The sequence below is a fragment of the Camarhynchus parvulus genome, chromosome 3 (assembly GCF_901933205.1).
Source record: "Camarhynchus parvulus chromosome 3, STF_HiC, whole genome shotgun sequence".
Classification (NCBI taxonomy): domain Eukaryota; kingdom Metazoa; phylum Chordata; class Aves; order Passeriformes; family Thraupidae; genus Camarhynchus; species Camarhynchus parvulus.
Genome location: NC_044573.1, coordinates 107454595 through 107468610, shown reverse-complemented (window position 1 = coordinate 107468610; position 14016 = coordinate 107454595). Strand labels below are relative to the sequence as shown.

The 14016-nt window shown below is 42.4% G+C and overlaps 1 protein-coding gene across 8 annotated transcripts in view; it reads left to right on the top strand.

The window, feature by feature from the left end:
* RUNX2 (RUNX family transcription factor 2) overlaps window positions 1-14016 on the top strand; it is a 215802-nt gene that overhangs the window by 146862 nt on the left and 54924 nt on the right. For 4 of the 8 annotated variants that reach the window (XM_030944318.1, XM_030944320.1, XM_030944321.1 and 1 more), the window contains one exon: window positions 177-5349. The exons of the other annotated variants lie outside the window; for them this stretch is intronic. In XM_030944318.1, the coding sequence (XP_030800178.1) occupies window positions 177-655 (479 nt within the window). In that variant the 3' untranslated portion in view covers window positions 656-5349. Of the gene's footprint in view, window positions 1-176; window positions 5350-14016 lie in introns of those variants that run through there. 8 annotated transcript variants of the gene reach the window in all.

Below are 14016 nucleotides of genomic sequence, written 5' to 3'. Positions count from 1 at the left end.
CTAGAAGACAGATGTATGATTCTGTTCCTTGCAATGTGTTGCTTGATATGATCTGCTGTTTTCTTGGGGGCCAAAAGAAGTGGGTTATCTTAGAAAAATAAAATTCTATCATCACGTGATACAAAAAATGGTATTTACAGAATTGTTTTCCCCCGTCTTTTGTTATAATTTTTTAGGTGCTTCAGAGCTGGGCCCATTTTCAGATCCCAGGCAGTTCACAAGCATTTCATCCCTCACTGAGAGCCGCTTCTCCAACCCACGAATGCACTATCCAGCCACCTTTACCTATACACCGCCAGTCACCTCAGGCATGTCACTGGGTATGTCCGCAACCACTCACTACCACACCTACCTACCACCGCCCTACCCCGGCTCTTCCCAAAACCAAAGTGGACCTTTCCAGACCAGCAGCACTCCATATCTCTACTATGGCACTTCGTCAGGATCATACCAGTTCCCCATGGTGCCGGGAGGGGACCGCTCCCCTTCCAGGATGCTCCCGCCGTGCACCACCACGTCCAACGGCAGCACACTGCTAAACCCTAATTTGCCCACCCAGAGTGACGGGGTGGAGGCGGATGGCAGCCACAGCAGCTCCCCAACCGTCTTGAATTCTAGTGGCAGGATGGATGAGTCCGTTTGGAGGCCGTACTGAGATTTCTTCCGTAGCCAGCCCGACCTCCGCAAGCCAAAAAAAAAAAAACCCACCAAACCACCAAATGGTCAACTAACTACGAAGTGCCTGTTTTTTGTTTCTTTTTTTCTAAAAAAAACCCAGATTTTACCGATATGTGCAACTGTGTAGATGGGATGATAATGGCCATAAATAACACAAGAGTTACCAACATACCACAACCCATGTTTCAGATTATGCGAATCAAAGCACATATTTTCTTTTTTTTTTTCCCCTTGGAAGCATTTTACCTTGTTTTATATTTAAAATGTACTTTCTACACACACACACACACACACACACACACACACACACACACACACCCATCATCCCCTCCTTTTTTTTTGGAATTTTTCCTCCTTTTTTTTTCCCCTAGAGTTTTGTAATAACTAGTGAGTACTTTTGCCAACAAGGAGAGAACGGACTCCCCGGATATCAGGAGGAACATGGTGATGCAAGGCAAAGGCTGCATTCCCTTTTATTTCAATAGAAAACCAAAACTAACCATGAACTCCAGATACAGTTGCAATCATACAACGTATGGGACCCTCTCCACACCTGTAGTGCAATTCACCTGGTTTGTATTGGTGCACATAAAAAGGAAAGCAAAGAGCAAGTTGCTTCCATTTTGCTATGATCCATTCAGACGAAAACAGCTGTCCCAAAAAACTCTGTCCGAGCCTTGCTGCGGATAACGGTTGGAATTTCTGTGTTCATTGCTTTCTTGGTTTGTTTTTGGGTACTTAAAGAGAATGAGTTTTCAAGTTAGGTGAGCCAACCCCGGGGTTTCCTTTTTTGCTTTTGTATCCGTTCGTTTTGCCTTCGATTAGCCAAAAACCAAAAATAATAACCAAAACCATGAAAAACAAAAAACAAATGTTATTACTTATGCAAAATATGAAAATGGCAATATATATTACTAGAGCCAAAATGGTATACATAGTATTTGTGTTTGGCTATTTTCTTTTTTAATTTTTTTTAAATTATAAATGTGTAAAATTTGAGGTTGTTTGCTAACAGGAATCAACATTTAAGTTTAAAAGAATATTTATAATTATTTAATGACATTTGGACCCTTTAGACGCTTCTTAATGTAATGATATATTGACTTCGGTCTCTAAAAGTGTTTTTTTGTTTTGTTTAGGATTTTTTTTTATTATTACATTTCTGCAATAGTGTAAACCTCAGACCTTTACCCAACTCTGAAAAGCAGTTCCAGTGTGAACCAGTTTACAATGTGACTTAAAAACAACAAACCCAACCTAAATGCATCCACATCAAATGATTTGGGATGTAGGATCTTTTTATATAACTTATGAAGGAAATATTGTGTTTAAAATATTTTTAATAGCTGTCTGGTTGCCTTCAACACAGTCTTGCCTTTTAATCAGTAGTTGTGGAGACACTGGAAAAATGGTAGGAAGGATGAAATATTTTCCACCCTTCCCCTAATTTCTTCTTCTCCAAGGATTTTTTCTCAGAACTCCAAAATTTGAAAAGATTCATATTTAAAATGGTCTATTTTGACAGCATAATTTGGATTTCGACAGGGTTTTTTTTTTCCCAAAGAAAAATCAAAACCGTTTCAAAGCCCGTATTTTGCAAATAATGAATTGTTGAATATCTCAGAAGTGGGATTAAGGGAGAAATGGTGAAACATTTTCCCCTCCCCTTGCAATTTCAGCCCACCCGGTGGAATTAAAAGTTTTCAAACTTGAGACAGAAACTGCCTGGTAGCAAGTCACCACCCGTTAGCATTAAATGCGGGAGCCATGCAGATGCTGTGGTGGCTTCAAAGCCGATGTGGCTGTTGCCGTGTTAGAGGGACGAGCATGAGGGCAGCAGTACTCACCTCTGCCCGCACAGGAGACACAAACTCACCTTCAAAGCCACCCTGGGGCTCCCAGGGGTGGTACAAGCAGCACCCAAACCACAACTTGTCTGTGGCCAAACTACCCTGCAGAGAAGCCCCAGTTTTGCCCAGCCCAGGGCTGCCATGGCAGTCAGGGAGGTGACATGGCATTGGCTGGCTGTGGTAGGAGCTGAGTCATCCTCCCCACGCTCTCCCCAGGCAGGTGTAAAGCCTGGCTTAGTGGGATGTTCAGCATGTGCCAGTGGGCTTGGCCAAAGCTCCCTCCTTCCACTGCCTCAGTCACTGCGCCCGCAGCCTTCTCCAAGCTGCTCCTTGGGTGATCTTTGGCTACCTCCAAAGTATGGCAGCAAATCAACGTTGGGCACAGCCACACAGAGCCAGACACCACCACCACTGCTCGTTAGCAGCGAAGCTGTTAACGAGCTGCCCTTAGCATGGTACAGCCCTCCAATCTGCGTGATGACGTGCTCTTAAAAATAATAAATTAATAAAGTCTTTGCCTTCTAAAGGTTGTATACCAAGTATGCTTAAAGTATAAGTAAGACACTTTGTTTTTCTTCTAATACTTAGTTTTCCTTCAAAGATGGAAGCTGTAATTGATTCTATTTATTGTTGGTTTGTGGTAGCTTGAAGCATACCACTGTCCATTTATTTGTAACTGTAAAGTAACGTTTGTTAGTCTCAGCAGCACTTAAAAAACCAGTGTCTGGTTACACATTTCAGTTTTGTTTTTTGTTTAGTAAGCAAGAGAAAAAGAGATGTACTGCCAGTGCAAGCTGTTTCCTATTTAATAAAAGGTACTATATTTGTACATTATTTGTTATTGCTGAGAAGGGCTTTTTAAGGTTTACTGTATGCATATTAAGTAATTTTTAGGGTGCTTTTGTGTCGAAATGTTGTTAAGAGTGGCTGCAGGCAGCAACCCAGATTTTCTTTTTTTTTTTCCTTAAGACTTTGTTGTAAAATTCAAGCACTTGGTTTTTGTTTCTGGATAAATCCAGCACAGACCAGACTTTTGTTTTGCCCAATACCAACAGGACTCTGTTTGTGTCCCCGCAGTTTTTCAAGTGGACCTTTAGGGACAAACGTTGAAAACGTTTTCTCCGTCCAGTCAAGGCACGCATGCCTGATCGAGTAGATCAGTGCCCTAGTCTGACCTGGCTCTGCCTGCTTGAGATAGGAAGGAAAGGATTTTCTAAGTACCTGTGGACAGAGGAGCACCAGCCCCTTGACTTTCAGTAGATCTCCAAGCTCCTGAACACTCCTGGTGCCTTTAGAAAATATGTCCCAGTACATCAGGCTGGTCGTGGAGGGAGTTGTACAGGCTGAGGCAGAGATGCTCATCAGAGCTTTCAGAAAATGCTTTCAAGTTCACTTGGAAATGCTCTTGAATCAGATTTTCAGACCCAACCAGTGCTATGTAGTGAATCATATCAATTTATCTGAGTTTTTGTGAGGTGCTTGGCATCGCAGAACAGAGTTTTCTCAAAGGTACGACAGCCCTTCCCTTCGGGCAGTGGCAGTCTTTGGCACCGGTCATAGACTTAAAGAAAATATACTGCCTTTTTTTTTACCTTCCAGCTTCTTATCCTACCAAAGACTTACTTACAGCACAACAGGCACAATGTCCCTTTTGCTGAACGAAGGATTAAATCCTCTCCCTCCTTCTAAGGGTAACCAGATTGGGTGCAGTGGGTTGGGACAGAAGAGTAAAGGAAATTATTTATCCAACAGCATGATTCACATGACGTTTATAATTTCCTTTAAAAGCCCAGCTGCTCTGTCTTTCTTAGCATTGAACCTTTGTTGCCAGCAGTCCCCTGAGCAAAGATTTACCTGTTTCCACAGGTACCATCAGGAGTGGGGAGAATTTTTGCACTTTCGCCCTAAGCAAAGCAAGGCTCTGTCCCATTCTGGGCTGCAACAGCAGCAGCAAGCCATGAGCAAAAGCAATAATTAAACCTGGATCAGCCATGAGCTCAAAGAAGTCCCATTCTCTGCCCCCCCTGAATTTCTTGTTGTTTTTAAATAGAATGCATTTCAGTTTAAGATTTTCTGAGAACTTTTTTTAGATGTTTGTTTACTTCCATGTTTACAGATAACTCTTTGCTTTTTTTTAATGCAGTACTTTTAAGTATATCAGCCAAAACCATACTTTTACAGTAACTTTAGGTAATATGAGTGACATTCCAATTTTTTTGTTGTTAAATATGCTTTACCAATCTTGAATTTCCGCTGGAACAAAATATTTGTAGCATTTTGTGTAAATACAAGCTTTAATTTTTTATTTTTTCAAATGCTGTCACCCAAGATTTGCTTTTCATGCACATATTGTACAAACACTCTGCTTTATGCCACAGACGATGATTGTGGATCAGTTTACTTCAACTTCAAAGGGACTATTTGTATTGTATGTTGCAACTGTAAATTGAATTGTTTGGCATTTTCTCATGATTGTAATATTAATTTGAAGTTTTAATTTCATTTTCAATAAAATGGCTTTTTTTTTGTTAACGTTCTTCTACGCTTCTTTTTCTTCCTTGTCTGTTCTTGATACCAGGCAGGGTAAAGCAAGCACATGGTAGGACATGGGACCAGGCTGTCTATGGCTGACCCATCAATTTCTGCAGCACTGCAGTTTTCAACTAAATATAAAAAGCAAGTTTCCAGGCACTTGGATAGTGAAAGAGACCTTCTAAACCTGATCTCAAATGTTGCTTCTTTTCCTGAGCCTGTAAATTATCGAAGGTTGTGTTTCTTAGAGGAGTGCAAACTGCTCTTGTTCATCTTGCTAGGCCACTAACTCTGGAACCAAACAACTGGCATTACCCAGGACATTCCCAGGGAAAACTGGGATAGATTTCTAAACTGGGAGGGAGGGATTTGGATTTGTGATGGTTTTCCATGATGGGGGTTGAGCTATCACCACCTCTTCCTGGTCAGACCTGAGGAATGCAGTCCCAGATAATCTTGTGATTTGCATAGCCTGAGGCAAGAATAGTTTTCAAGCAGCAGAAGATGTATGGATTGGGAGGAGACTGAGGGAGGAGGCTATTTTTCCTCCAGGTTAGTGTCAGGTGTAGGATGCAGCTAATGAAGGTGAGGTTAAGTTCACCCAAGGCTGTCTGCAGGAGGAGAGGACAGGAGTTGTGTGCAAGCTTTTGCCTGGTTTCATAGTAAGTTCTTATCCTTTTTAGATATTTCTTGAGTCTGCAGAAGAGAAATAGTAGCACAGAGAGATGTGAGGTTCTGATCATTTAGAGAAACCTTCTACTCTGAAGTTTAAATGTCACTGATACAGATTTTGGGAGCTCTTGTTGGCTTTACCATGGACCTACACATTTCTTGTGTGGTGGTTAAAGTTTGAGGGCTGTTTCATTCCAGCTCATAATCCAAGTCCTGATTGTAGGGAAGCTTGATCCAAGAGTAAGGGACCGAGCAAACCAACCAATGTTCTGTGGTGTAGTTACTATAGAAATTGTTTTGTGGGGGACACATGCTACAAGCATTAGTGTTAAGGCTTTCTGCCGCCCTCTGGCACACAAAATAACTCATCTCAGCTACTCACTGCCCAGAGGGACCCTCATTATAGTCTTGCTTTCATGGTCACTTAATCCAGATTCTCATCAATGGAAATAAAAAAATTATCTCCATTTTGTATGGTGAAGTGCTGGAACAGGTGCCATGGGAGCTTGTGGCACTTCTGTTCCTGGAGATTTACAGGGCCCAGATGGTAAAGCATGGAACAACCTGGTCTGACCTCCAAGCTGAGGCTGCTTGAGCAGGTAGTTGATCTGGAGACCTCCCACGATCCTTTCCAAATTATCCCATGGGCCTGTGAGGCAGGCTGGGAGCTGCCTGCTACACATTGTTGTCTGAGATAAAAACTGCATGTGTGACTGTCTGGAGAACACATATTCAGCTAAATGAAATCTGAGCAAAGAGGTTGGACCAGATTAAACTCATACAGAGACAGGTTACTGAGGAGTTACAGTGATCTCTCTTTTGATAGAATCATAGAATGGTTGGGGTTGAAAGAGACCTTAAAGATCAGTTTTTGTTGGTTTCTGCACATTTCTCTGGGATATCTAAGCAGATATGGTCAGCACAAGGCCTGATAGGGCCGAACCATCCTTCCAATCCAGTACAGTAGTTCCCACTGAACTTCCCCATGCTAGGGATGTTGGTTTTGATTTTTGGATTTGTTTACCCTGCAGCTTAAGTGGGCAACTCTTTTGCCTTAGCAAAGAAATCAACCACTTTGGAGGCAAGTTATCACCACTGGTGAACATGGAGGACAGCCTTGCACAGAGACATCTGGAGTGGTGGGGGCAGATAAGACTCAAACTTCTTTAGGAGACAAGAGCTAGAGAAGTTTCCTGCAAGGGGTGGTGACTGTTGTTTCCCCATCTTTCAGTGCCAACAAATAGCATCTTGGGTTTTGGTTGTGAGGGTTGAACATAATCTCTGAATTGCTGGAGTCTGGCCTTGTTGGTCCCACACAGTCCTAGACTGCCTCTCCCTGCTGGCTTCGGTTTTAACTTTTTAATTTCCTGTGGCCGTGAGCAACACTGGAAGGGCTCAGAGCAGCCACAGGCCTAAATCGGCCTTTTTTTGTGCCTAAAACAAGCTCTTGGGAGGTGGGGGTGAGAAGAAGCAGGGTCTGACTTTATGGTTCAGCACCAAACCCTGTTCTGACACCAAATAAAACATTCATCAAGCTGTTTATTGGGGAAAAGAAGGAAATAACCTCAGTTATATATCCAAGGATTGACATGAACTGCCTAGTTACCTTCTGCATCATCAGGAGGAAATGTATGGATATTTTGGGGTGAAAGCACTCCCCTGGGTAACCTCTCACAGATAACCAGTGTTCTGCAGCATGTGGGGGGTCTCACTAGAATATGTATTGGGTAGGGGTGCAGTGAGGGTGTCCAGCTCAGACACTCACCACTTGGATGGATGCTTGCAGAGGACAGCCCAAGAGCATTATTCACTAGAAACATTTTCTGGATGGATTAAAAATTATAAAAATCTGTTAGAAATGCATAATCCTTGGACAGGTGATGGGGACAACTCTGATGTAAAATTATGGGAGCAGGTTGAGCATTTCTTCTTCACATCTTGAAGAAAAGTTTTAGCACAAGCTTAAAGCAAAAAATTAAATATTTAGCTTGGGCCTTCTGTGATTATCTTTTCTCTTTAGATCTACTGGTGCAATGTCAGTCTGGGATGTGTGGAGATGTTCCCATGAGGACTCTTTGTGATACTTGTATGACTTTGGAGGGGTAAATCTCAGCATTTACCCCTCTGGGAATAGGAAACTGTTGGCGCCAGTAACAGATAAAACCATGAGATAGAAAGAGAAAATCCCAATCTTCCAAAAGCTTCTGGTGATCTGATGCAGTACAAACAAATCACTTGGGATGTACAACATAATTTAAAATTTAAGTTCTCAGGCCTGCCCTGCTACTCCTGTGCACACTTATTATATATGTTACTTAATGTACATGCAACCTGTATTTTGAATGTTGACTGTGTTACCTAAATAACAAGCAGACTTGAATTTCCCTACTCTAGTTGTGTGAGAGTTTTAAAAATCCCGTAAGTATATTTGTAAGAACTTCTAAATATGAGACAAATTAGTTTTACTTCTGTGGCTGAGAAATTTCAGCATCATCTGTGATTCTCCAGACAGCTTGGGTCTCCTCTTTTAATGCCTCAATTACCCTAAATAGAGAGCATGGATTTTGTTATTTCCCTACTGTGACAGGGTGTCTTATGGGCTCCATGTTTACAAAGATCTTTGAACTTTGGTTGTTACTGCTGTTGTTGTTGTTTAGCTTTTTCACTACAAATCCAGTGTTTGGTCTCACACCATTGGATAGTGTCCTTTGAAGCAGCACAATTCTAAACCACATGTTTAGAAAGAAAATGACCCAGTTTCCAGACTGCTGATCTGGTCAAATAACAATGTGGAGCTAAGGCCAAGTTGTGCTGCCTCAACAGATTTAGTCAGGATTTGTGGTGGGGCAGGAAGAAAAGCAGAGATCTCTGCAGCCCGTGGAGGCAGCCCTTGGCCACTCCCTCCCGGCAGCTCACTCGGGATGAGCAGCTGGATCTTGTGGGATGTCCCAACACTTAGAGAAAAGCAAACAGCCCATGTTAATGTTGATACACCGCAGCAGCTTGCCAGTGATTAATGTTTGCCACGAGGCCAAATTCAGATGGTGATTACGCCAGGAGAGGTCAGCTGATGTCCCTCTAATAATAGTCCCGCGGTTTTGGACGCAGCATTTTCCTACCCGTAAGTGTGGGTGTAATCAATGAAGGGTCACTGGAGTGCTGGTTGAGTGAAGTGAAGAGTCTCCGTTGCTCTCCTGGCTCAAGGGAGGCTCAATGCGGGACCACAGACACCAGATCCTCTCAGCAGGGCTGTGCCCAGCAAGGTTTGGTGTCTTCTAAGCATGGAGATAAAGACAAGGCTTCAGCAGAACATTCTATCCCCAAGCTTCTCCTGATGTCCACCTCCAACCTTCCAAAGTGCAGCTGGTGGCTTTTTTACCAGCCTCTGCATTAGGGTTTGGTTGGTCCCCGCCTCTGACTTTGGGCACACAAGGTGCAATAAGGGTTTAAAACCTTGTTGCACATCTATAGGGCTCCAGTGCTTAATGACCCCTCCTTTCCCCCTCTGCTGTATTCACAGAATCACAGAATGGTTTGTGTTGGAAGAGACCTTAAAGATCATCTTGTTCCACAGCAAAGAATCTGTTCCAAATATCTCATTTAACTCCTCCCTCTGCCAGTGGGAAGCCACTCCCGCATGTCCTGTCATTCCATGCCCTTGTCCAAAGTCCCTCTCCACCTCTCTTGGAGCCCCTTTAGGTACTGGAAGGTGCTGTGATTATTCCTCCAAACTGTGATTTTAAGGCACTATTAAATATAAAATCAAAGCCTAAACACTAAGACAGCTTCTCAACACCCACAACTTAATTTTTGTTTTCCAAAGAAGTCCTTGGTAGCTGAAAATGATGCTGCTACATCCAAAGACTCTGAGACAGCTTCTTCCAGGAAAACACAGTTTTTATCCCTGCTCCAGGATGTGTGAGGCTGGTTGGCAAACATGAGTAAATAGGAAGAACAGGCCTCAGCAGAAGTGATAAAAAACCTAAGTAATCCAGAGAGATCTAAGGAAACCTGGATGCAAAGGCTCTTTGTCTATTTATTACCAGTAGTGGTGTTCTCCTAAAAGAGCAGGATGCTCTCATCTTTTAATAATAGCCAGGCCAGATGCTAAAGTCCCTTCTGCAAGCACTGTAAAAGTGAGGAAAACAGCTGATTTCTGTTAAGATGGGCACACCAGGAGAATGAGCCAAAAAAAGTATGAGAAATCTCTAGAGGTCTGTCTTTGCAATGCCACTTGGCAGCTGGATCTTAAAGTCAGGACTGAAAATCCAGCCTATGCTTCTGTCCCTTCACTGATCGGTCACTCTGTGTGGAGAAGGAATTCCTACACTGTCTGGGGATTTGGATCAGTGCTGGCAGGGCTCTCACCCTCTGTTTTACAGAGCTGCAAAATTCACAGCTTTTGGGGAGCTGTAGAAAATACCAATTCAACAAGGAATTTGCTTGACTTGCTCCTTGCCATAGAAAATGGTTCCATGCTGAGTAGGGGCCAGTGGTTTAAAATGGCATTTTTGTTCCATCTTTTTTTTGTACTTTCCCCTCTGCCCTGTTTTTGTTCTCAGTATTTTTTATTTGTCTGGAAGACATTAATTCAAAGTACTTGATAAAGACAGGATTGGGGTTTCATAAGGCATTGTATTGAGCATTAAGGAAGATGCCTGTGCCTCTCTTCACACTGTCCCTTCAATCCCTTTTCCTTATGTTCTGGGCAGGAACTTGAAATCATAGTAAAATCACTCATGTTAGTAATGTGCTTATAGGTGTTGGATGGAAAGTGTTAGAGAAAAGCAGAGTTCAGTTCATGGTGACGTGATATTTTGTATTTCTGTGATGGGGCAATGCCCAAGAAAATGAATTAACTGTGTATCATTGCCACACATTCTTCTCAGATGCTGAGTGGCAGTTCTCACAAACAGTTCCTGGAAACCAGAAAAAAACCTATTGTGAAACGATGGGAAAAACTCATTCAGTGTTTAGGATTGCTGCCTAATGTCTGCAGATAAAATTGTTTATGAAGACTTGTGCAACCCTTTTCCTTGCCAACAAGAGTAGGTTTGGTACGTGCTATTTCAAACCTCCCTGTCTCTGCCTGACCAAAAGGATCCCCTCAATTGTTATTTTCATAAGTTTACAACTAGGAACTTATTTTGATTGCTCCATTTTACAGGGCACAGTGACTTTTCTTTTTTCTGTGCACTGCTTTTGTTTATAAAGGATGTTTTTCTGGGGATGGTCATGTAAAGACTGGCATTTTATTGTGGGCATCTGCAGTGCATGAGCTCCTCCATGCCAGAAAATACCAACAGATAACGTGCTGATGTTCTGCAGCATTACCTGATTATTGTGGATTTACAGACCCAGGTGTGTGTGGCACAGAGGGACAGACCTAGTGCCCACCCTGTGTCAGCAGCACTTGGTGAAGGATGGAAAGAGGATCCTCCACTCATGGCTGAGGGCATATTCTCCTGCTCAGAGACACCTGCCTGTACCAGCTCTCACCATCTGGAGAAAATTTAAAATAGAGAGAGATAATTTAGGTCACCTGCAGTGTGACAACCAAGAGACAGGAAACACAAACCACTGGTATTTGAACTGACCATGGAGGAGGTGACACCTCCCCAGGGCTGCTCAGGTGAGGTCACTGGGGACTTGCATCTGTCCATTGCTGGGGGGCTGAGGGGTGAAACCCTGGTGAAGATGGACAAATGAATGCACACCATAAACAAAAGTTATCTCAGATGCAAATCACCACGTCTCTGTCTGCTCTGGGTGCCCTATCCCAGGGGAGCACTGACTTTGACCCTCATTCATGGAGAAAGTTTCCTAGATTTCAAGATAGACCAGAATCCACAAAAGTGTGAAATAGATTATAGAGAGCAGTGTAGGTGTATCACTTGCTGAGAAATTTAGGTTTTGAGATTTTTAGTATGTTATGGAAGGAAGCAAGATGGAGGGCACAAGGTGTCATCCTGGGTTTCTTCTTCATGCTTCTTCCTTCTTCTTCAGGGGTTTGGGTGGCATTTTGTAATTGGGCAGAAAAGTCCCCATTGCAGCTCTTTGGGATCAGTTATTGGGTTAAAAGGGAAAATAATCTAGGTGTCAGTTCCTAATTGGATAGTTTAGTCTTAAAAGACCTTGTAACCAGAGATTGTTGGCCATTTGGTGCCTTCTAATGAAAAGCTGCCCAACTCACAGTAGTGAGACTGTTTTACTGATAAGAAATAATAAACACTTGAGTCCGAACACAAATTACTGTCTCAAGTGCTTTCAATCCAGACCCAGAAAAACTGATTACTGGTACCCCACAACCATGCTCAGATCCTGGCTTTACACTGGAAGTAGTAGGGCCCTGAAACCTCCCCCTCTTCCAGCTCCCCAAGCAGTATTGAATGTGTAGGGTCAGTGTGCAGATCTTACATTTGGCTCTGTAAAAAAGCAGAGCTAAAACTGGAACCAGTTTGCACTTTGAGGAAGTGTAGATTTGCTGAAGTCACTGCCAGATGTAATGTCACTATTGGCCCTCTGGCATTTCAGTTACTGCCCTGTTAAAGTATTAATCATGAACCCACAGGAGCTGCATGAAGGGATCCATCCGTTCCCTAGGTGGCCTCATCGCTGGTACATGCAGGGCTTCTCCCATCCCACTGCATCCTTTCAGCTCCACAATGGGGTTGTGGACCAAAATCAGGGAAAACTGTAGCAGCCTGGCTGGCATCCCTTGGTCCTAGCGACATGTGAAAAGTGCACCCAACAGAGACAAAGATAATACTGAATTTGCAAAGGTTTGGTGCTAAAGATGAGAATGACCACAGACCTCAGGCCTTGCAAATGAAGTGTCAAAGTCATTTCTCCAGTGCTTCTTTGCCACAACAACTGCAAATAAGAAAACAAACCTCAGAGACGGAAGACATGAAGTTCAGAAACACATCCACACCCATGTGCAATATGAGAAAAGGGGCAACAAAATTTGCAGCTGTCTCCCAGAATGAGAAGGAGTTCATTTCTGAGAATGTTTTCTTAAACTCACTCTCTTCTCAAGGGTCCAGAACTGATGGGTACTCAATAAAATTTGTGTCAGGCTTTAGATTGGCACTGGTGAAAGTATGGGACATGACTGTGAATACGAATATGATTTTTCCTCTGTATTTGCCACCTTGTTGAGTCAATATTATTCAATGGGAAATAGTATTGGAAATGGGTAAAAGTATGCATGGAACAAGGGAGTTGACCTTGCTATGAATCCTGTAGCTCCTGGTTTATTTAGTTGCTTTTTATAGCTTAAAATGGAGTAACTGTTTTTCTTCCAAGGGCTTTTGGCTGCTTTACAGTTGTTGTTAAGAAATCAGTATTTCTTCGTAAAATATGTACTCATTTGTTAATATTTGTGATGAGGAAAATTTCAAGGAATTTAAAGGCTGTGATGCCATTTTTCCAGAAAATCCAGTATCTCGTCAGTAAACACATTTCTCCTTAGCAGGTCCATACCAATCCAAATTAAAAGGAAAAGGAGGGTTGCAGTTTGAGAATTTTTTTCTGCTACAGCTGCTGTAGATGTGCACTCTACTTTGCTCTCTTTGGGTTCATAGTAAAGGTTTAAAAAACATTATTAGCAGGATATACAAAGGAATTATTTGCTTCAGGTAATAAATGGTAGAATTTAATCCTGCTGGTTTTCTTTTTGTAGCCATTAAAGCCATCTGAATGTTTGAGGCAAAGGTAGAATGGGAAGCAGGGACTTGAATACCATGGCTTGTGACTTCTCACCTGATGACTCCTCATAGCTCCTAGTGAGCAGAGGTTTGGGGACAGTGACTAAGTCATTCCTTGCTCATTTTAATGCCTAAATTGTCATTAAAAGGCTTCACAGACTATACAAGAAATGTTACACAGAATTAATTCAAAAGATGAAGCTGGATGTCAGAAAGGATTCCCCTCACCATGCAGATGAGCAAGAGAAAACAGTGCAGCCAAAGATGTTCTCAAAGGTGATCTCCCTAAGTCAGGAGCTAGTTCCCTGAGATTTAAAGATTAGGACCAATAGTTTATTGAGAGGATTTTTTTTTAATCCATATATATATATATATATATATGCATTATTGTTGTATTACATGATATTCAAATATTTAAAAGGTGAACATAAGAAAATTCCAGCTTCCTTGCTGAGAGAAGCGCTCTAAAACACTCCTTTTGGCTTTGGGGATCTTTGCTTTCCATGCTTGTGAGTGGATCAGCACCTTTTACCTGGCCGTGTTTGTGGAGCTGTGTGTGTGAGCCAGGGCAAATT